Source organism: Nansenia antarctica (genome assembly GCF_963989245.1).
Source record: "Nansenia antarctica genome assembly, chromosome: 6".
Classification (NCBI taxonomy): Eukaryota; Metazoa; Chordata; class Actinopteri; order Argentiniformes; family Microstomatidae; genus Nansenia; species Nansenia antarctica.
In genome coordinates, this window is record NC_137676.1 from 2,105,775 (window position 1) to 2,113,448 (window position 7,674).

Sequence of the window (7,674 nt, forward strand, 5' to 3'; positions counted from 1 at the left end):
ACACACACACACACAAGCTACAATCACGAGCCAACCCAGAGCTTCACTCACAGTAAGACACTGGTTTGTGTGGAGGGGTGTCAGAGTCTGACAGCTCCTCCTGAGTGGGTGAGAGAGTGAGCAGGGAGAGAGAGTGAGCAGGGTGAGAGAGTGAGCAGAGTGAGCAAAGTGAGCAAAGTGAGAGAGTGAGCAGAGTGAGAGAGTGAGCAGAGTGAGCAGAGTGAGAGAGTGAGCAGAGTGAGAGAGTGAGCAGGGAGAGAGAGTGAGCAGGGTGAGAGAGTGAGTAGGGTAAGAGAGTGAGCAGAGTGAGAGAGTGAGCAGGGTGAGAGAGTGAGCAGAGTGAGAGAGTGAGCAGAGTGAGAGAGTGAGAGAGTGAGCAGAGTAAGAGAGTGAGCAGGGTGAGAGAGTGAGCAGAGTGAGAGAGTGAGCAGGGTGAGAGAGTGAGCAGAGTGAGAGAGTGAGCAGAGTGAGAGAGTGAGCAGAGTGAGAGAGTGAGCAGGGAGAGAGAGTGAGCAGAGTGAGAGAGTGAGCAGAGTGAACAGAGTGAGAGAGTGAGCAGGGTGAGAGAGTGAGCAGAGTGAGAGAGTGAGCAGAGTGAGAGAGTAAGAGAGTGAGCAGGGTGAGAGAGTGAGCAGAGTGAGCAGAGTGAGCGGAGTGAGAGAGTGAGCAGAGTGAGAGAGTGAGCAGAGTGAGAGAGTGAGCAGAGTGAGAGAGTGAGCATGTTAAGAGAGTGAGCAGGGTGAGAGAGTGAGCAGAGTGAGAGAGTGAGCAGAGTGAGAGAGTGAGCAGAGTGAGAGAGTGAGCAGAGTGAGAGAGTGAGCAGAGTGAGAGAGTGAGCAGAGTGAGAGAGTGAGCAGGGTGAGAGAGTGAGCAGAGTGAGCAGGGTGAGAGAGTGAGCAAAGTGAGAGAGTGAGCAAAGTGAGAGAGTGAGCAGAGTGAGAGAGTGAGCAGAGTGAGCAGGGTGAGAGAGTGAGCAGAGTGAGAGAGTGAGCAGAGTGAGCAGAGTGAGAGAGTGAGCAGGGTGAGAGAGTGAGCAGAGTGAGCAGAGTGAGCAGAGTGAGCAGAGTGAGAGAGTGAGCAGAGTGAGAGAGTGAGCAGAGTGAGAGAGTGAGCAGGGTGAGAGAGTGAGCAGAGTTAGAGAGTGAGCAGAGTGAGAGAGTGAGCAGAGTGAGAGAGTGAGCAGGGTGAGAGAGTGAGCAGAGTGAGAGAGTGAGCAGAGTGAGAGAGTGAGCAGAGTGAGAGAGTGAGCAGAGTGAGAGAGTGAGCAGAGTGAGAGAGTGAGCATGTTGAGAGAGTGAGCAGGGTGAGAGAGTGAGCAGAGTGAGAGAGTGAGCAGGGTGAGAGAGTGAGCAGAGTGAGAGAGTGAGCAGAGTGAGCAGTGTGAGAGAGTGAGCAGGGTGATGATAGTACATGATCAGGTGTCCTAGTGTTAGGATGTGTTTTCATTTGTGCATACACTTTAAATACTTTTATATGAAATAACCAATGAAGCTGTTATAGTTATCATCTACAGCCAGTCAACATGTTCTCTCCTTGTGAAATAGCATCTGAACTAAACTAGGGACAGACTTAGACTAGGGGTCAAGGGGTCATCAGGACACTGAGAATGGACCAGATTCAGGTAACTGGGTTACTATGACGATTAGCTAATTAAGGACACTTTCCTTGTGGTCAAGCCACAAGAGAATGTTCTGGGATTGACAGATAATAAGAATAAGAATAATAATAACTGTTTTATTTGTATAGCACTTTTCCTGCAAAACATTGCAGGTCAAAGTGCTCCAATCATTATACAATCATCATTTAATTATTTAGTCATTTAAAGGCAATATTAAAAAGATGGGTTTTCAGTCTTGACTTGAACATTATGTGCTGAGGTTGCATCCCTAATGGAAACTGGCAGTGAGACACAATCTGGGTGCATAAAATGAGAATGCAGCCTCACCAAATCTCTTCTTTTGTACATGAAAACCAGATGAATAAGTATTCGGCAATCTACTGACGTACGTATGCATTGTGACAGAAACAGAAGAAGCCACTCAAGAACAGCTTAGTGAAATTAATATGTGAGGAGGGAGAGAGAGAGAGAGAGAGAGAGAGAGAGAGAGAGAGAGAGAGAGAGGAAGAGAGGAGGGGAGGGCTACTAGACGCTGGAGAGAAGATGGAGAGAAGGTTAGAATGGAGATGGAGGGAGTGATACAGAAACTCTGCAGGAGGGATAAGGAGCTCCCAAAAAAGGTAGACAGAAGAGAAAAGAGGAGATAGAGGAGAGGAAGAGGACAGAAAGTATGAGCAAGGAGAAGGAGAGGAGGGAGTGTGAGGAGAGGTGGGAGATGGAGAAAGAGGAGTTGATGATGTTGATGAATGAATGAATGAATGGTCTTTATTGTCATTGCTATAGTACAGGTACCAAACAACGAAATTTAGGAAATGATGAAAGTACTTGTGCTTTGTGAGTGAAACAGAAGACCTTTTAAGACAGAAAGAAAAGAAAGAAAGAAAGAAAGAAAGGACAAAAGAAAGACAGAAAGAACGAACGAAAGAAAGAAAAAGGAAAGAATGAATGAAGGAAAGAAAGAAAGGAAAGAAAGAAAGAAAAGAAAGAAAAATATAATGAAAAAAGAAAGAAAAAAGAAAAGAAAGAATGGAGCAAAGAAAGAACGAAAGAAAGAAAAAAGAAAGAAAGAAAGAAGTAAATGAAAAAAGAACAAAAGAAAAAAAGAACAGTAGAGTTAAGTACTGTAGCAGACATTCATAAAAGGGTAGAAACATTTACCTTGGAGACAAAGACATGACAACATTGCTACCCTACCATACCTAGACAGACTAACCCTAACCCCCTGGAGTTACCATACCAGACCTAGATGTGGACAAGGAGCTGAGGGAGAGAGACAAATGCATTTTTGATTCGTTTTAGAATAATTTGCCATTTAGCAGACTCTTTTAATCCAAAGCAATTTGCAATTACGAATTACAGGGACATTCCCCCTGGAGTAACTGAGGGCTAAGGGTGTATTCTCACTAGAACATTTGCTTCACTTGAAACGGAGTTTAGGATGAAGTTCGTTTTGCTCTGCGTTGTTTGGAGCTGTCAGAACGCGCATTCGAAGTAACTCCCGGAGCAAATACCAGTCGGATGCTCCGCTTGAAAAGGGTGGTTTCGCTTCGGTTACAAACAACGCATCTATCACTTTGCTTCGCTTCGCTTTTGCTGAGAACGCTGCCCGAGGCAGTCCATAATAAAACAACAGCGCACACGTGTTGATCTGGATAAGAGAGGGACGAACGGGCAATTTTCTATTTTTCTGACCAATCAACTACCACGTCTGTTGCTTCGATTGCATATGTTACTTTGTTTACATGAAGGGCTGAGAGAATGCAAATCAGAGAAATAATTTATGCAACAATGTTGCAAACTCATCCACTTGCTCCGGGTCTCGATTCAGACTTTCATGTGAGGACATGACCTAAGTGCCTTACTCAAGGGCACACTAGTGGTGGTGTTCCCAGGTCTTACTCAAGGGCACACTAGTGGTGGTGTTCCCAGGTCTTACTAAAGGACACACTAGTGGTGGTGTTCCCAGGTCTTACTAAAGGACACACTAGTGGTGGTGTTCCCAGGTCTTACTCAAGGACACACTAATTAATTAATTATTTAATTAATTTTGCCATTTAGCAGACGCTTTTATCCAAAGCGACTTACAATTACGAATTACAGGGACATTCCCCCTGGAGTAACTGAGGGCTAAGTGCCTTACCCAAGGGCACACTAGTAGTGGTGTGGCTTCAGGCGGGATTTGAACTCACAACCTTCAGATCCCAAGTCCAACTCACTATCCACTAGACCACCACTACCCCATGTCTTACACACTAGTGGTGGTGTTCCCAGGTCTTACTCAAGGACACACTAGTGGTGGTGTTCCCAGGTCTTACTCAAGGACACACTAGTGGTGGTGTTCCCAGGTCTTACTCAAGGACACACTAGTGGTGGTGTTCCCAGGTCTTACTCAAGAACACACTAGTGGTGGTGTTCCCAGGTCTTACACAAGGACACACTAGTGGTGGTGTTCCCAGGTCTTACTCAAGGGCACACTAGTGGTGTTGTTCCCAGGTCTTACTCAAGGACACACTTGTGGTGGTGTTCCCAGGTCTTACTCAATGACACACTAGTGTTGGTGTTCCCAGGTCTTACTCAAGGACACACTAGTGGTGGTGTTCCCAGGTTTTACTCAAGGGCACACTAGTGGTGGTGTTCCCAGGTTTTACTCAAGGGCACACTAGTGGTGGTGTGGTGGTTTCAGGCGGGATTTGAACTCACAACCTTCCGATCACCAGTCCAACTCACTATCCCCTAGACCACCACTACCCCCATTTAGTGATGGAATGGAAAAACCAAGGGTTTTGGACAGCAAGGACAGCAGTCTCAGTAGCGTGGAGGGCCTCTGTGACAGCAAGGAGAGCAGTCTCAGTAGAGTGCCCAGCCTTAAAAGCAGAACGATGAGGGTCAAGGACGCTGTTCTGGAGGAGACAGTGAGACGGCTGGTTAGATACAGCAGCGTGTTTATCTCATCTGAAGACTTTTAGATAAGAAGGAGAGAAGAGAACCTGTCTGTAGTTGCGGACAGAAGACGGGTCAAGAGTTGGTTTCTTGAGAAGAGGTTTTGAATCTGGCGAAACTCTCGAAGACGGTTTAAGACAGGAGTCGATTACGGTCGCAATGAATGAAAGGAAGGTAGGGAGGTCGTTGGAAATGGCTCGGAGAAGAGGGGAGGGGATAGGATGGAGAGGGTAAGGGGATGGAGAGGGTAAGGGGATGGAGAGGGTAAGTGGTTGGCCCGCTAAGATGTGATCAGTTTTAGAATCTCATCAGGGGAGAGGCGGGAAAGAGATGATAGGCCTAAGGAGTGTAGCGCAGTGGGTCTGGGAGGGGGGGAGTAGCAGTGGGTTTGGGAGGGGGGGGTAGCAGTGGGTTTGGGAGGGGGGGTAGCAGTGGGTTTGGGAGGGGGGGTAGCAGTGGGTTTGGGAGGGGGGGTAGCAGTGGGTTTGGGAGGGGGGGGTAGCAGTGGGTTTGGGAGGGGGGTAGCAGTGGGTTTGGGAGGGGGGGTAGCAGTGGGTTTGGGAGGGGGGGGTAGCAGTGGGTTTGGGAGGGGGGGGAGCAGTGGGTTTGGGAGGGGGGTAGCAGTGGGTTTGGGAGGGGGGGTAGCAGTGGGTTTGGGAGGGGGGGTAGCAGTGGGTTTGGGAGTAGGGGTAGCAGTGGGTTTGGGAGGGGGGGTAGCAGTGGGTTTGGGAGGGGGGGGGAGCAGTGGGTTTGGGAGGGGGGTAGCAGTGGGTTTGGGAGGGGGGGTAGCAGTGGGTTTGGGAGGGGTGGTAGCAGTGGGTTTGGAAGGGGGGGTAGCAGTGGGTTTGGGAGGGGGGGTAGCAGTGGGTTTGGGAGGGGGGGTAGCAGTGGGTTTGGGAGTAGGGGTAGCAGTGAGTCTGGGAGGGGGGGTAGCAGTGGGTTTGGGAGGGGGGGTAGCAGTGAGTCTGGGAGGGGGGGAAGCAGTGGGTTTGGGAGGGGGGGTAGCAGTGGGTTTGGGAGGGGGGGTAGCAGTGGGTTTGGGAGGGGGGGTAGCAGTGGGTTTGGGAGGGGGGGTAGCAGTGGGTTTGGGAGGGGGGGTAGCAGTGGGTTTGGGAGGGGGGGTAGCAGTGGGTTTGGGAGGGGGGGTAGCAGTGGGTTTGGGAGGGGGGGTAGCAGTGGGTTTGGGAGGGGGGGTAGCAGTGTTGGTGAGAGGTGGAGAGAAGAAACTGCTGATGTCATCAACCCTACACACTCGCCCTCTCTCCAGACTCCACGAAGGTAGGTGTGTGTGTGTGTGTGTGTGTGTGTGTGTGTGTGTGTGTGTGTGTGTGAGGGTACAGCTCAATGACAGGCGTATATGGCAAGCCGTTTTAACATTTATTAGCTAAATTTGACTAGTCGTAATTCGATTTTTACTAGTCTAAATTTGTATTCAAGATATCTATAACGTCATTCTGACTAGTCAAAACCAGCAGTGATGTCACCGAAAACGACACTCAACTCACACATCCTTAAATGACATTGCAGATATCTGTAATTGAGTTTTGACTAGTCAAAATAATAGTTGCAGATATCTCAAACGTCATTATGACTAGTCCGAATTGTATTGCATGACGATGCTCATGATGCGAGGTATCTCATGATATTGGCGGGACCAGCAAAGCATTTGATGAGTGTTGGCAAAGGCAATGGCGGTTGCTGTGGTGGATAGGATAGCGCGAAAATGCCATGAAATAGAGAGAATATCATCAAGGGATTTGTGGTGAACGTGAGATTCGGTCACTAGATGCTTGTACTACAGATCTACAGCGCATTGCAGATGTGTTGTCTCCAGACACACTTGAGGAAGCTGCTCCCGCGTTTTCTGACAACAACAGACATATCTGAAACGTCATTTCGCCTAGTCTAAACTCTAATTTAAGATATCTGTAATAACATTTCGACTAGGTAGGCAGAATGAAAGTTAAAGATATCACCAATTTGAGATATCAATCATTAAAATGAATTTCAAGATATCTATAACTTTATAATAGATATCTACAATTAAATTACGACTATTCCTGATTCCAGTGTGAGATATCTACAACTTCATTCAAGATATCTTCAACTTAATTTAAGATATCTTAAAGGACAATGTAGATATCTTGAATTAATGGGAATTAAAGATATCTTGAACTGGAATTATGACTAGTCAGAATGAAACCGTAGATATCTGAAACTGTAATTACAACTGTAATTACCCCCCCCCCCCCCCCCCCCACACTGTCTAAAGAGGGCCGATCGATAGAGCCATTATGTCCTGGGACGGGCGTAGGGACAGATAGACACACACACACACACACACAGATAGATACAGAGACACACACACACACACACACACACACACACACACACAGACACACACACATAACAAAATAAAAACTGTGGTGGGACAAGACTATTGTGTGTGTGTGTGTTTGTGTCTGTGTGTGTGTGTGTGTGTGTGTGTGTGTGTGTGTCTGTGTGTGTGTATGTGTGTGTGTGTGTGTCTCTGTATCTGTGTGTGTGTGTGTGTGTCTCTGTATCTGTGTGTGTCTGTGTGTGTGTGTGTGTCTCTGTGTGTGTGTGTGTGTGTGTGTCTGTGTCTGTGTCTGTGTGTGTGTGTGTGTGTGTGTGTGTGTGTGTGTGTGTGTGTGTGTGTGTGTGTGACTATGGATGACAGGCAGGGACTCTGAAATATCCAAAAGTAGCTAAACACAGACGACGGACTGTTCTAGAATCCAGTGTTCAGCAGACCTATGCCTCTGGACCCGGCCAGGGTGGGGGTGGGGGGGGTGAGGGGAGTCGAGGGGGAGGCGCTGGTTGTGATGTCAGCCGCTACAAAATATCAGATGCCAATTTACACTTCTTCTAATGGGTGTTTCGAGTGCTGGGGAACATGGGGAGGAGGAAGGTGGGGGAGGGGGGGGGGGGTTTACCAGGTAAAGGGGGAGGGGGTATTTACAAGGTAAAGGGTTGACAAGATGAGTCAGACCAGGGAATTACAGAAGTTGTCAGGAGTTTGTTGACAGTGAGGAGTTAATTCAGACTTAGTTAAAGACAACAACACCAGTACTTTGTGAACGGCTAATTTGGAT

At 48.0% G+C, this 7,674-nt stretch overlaps 1 protein-coding gene across 1 annotated transcript in view; it reads right to left on the reverse strand.

Moving 5' to 3' along the window:
- adgb (androglobin) overlaps positions 1-7,674 on the reverse strand; it is a gene marked incomplete at both ends in the record, with an annotated part of 120,759 nt that overhangs the window by 62,746 nt on the left and 50,339 nt on the right. The window contains 1 exon segment of the mRNA XM_080533482.1: positions 93-100. Within this exon segment, the coding sequence (XP_080389608.1) occupies positions 93-100 (8 nt within the window).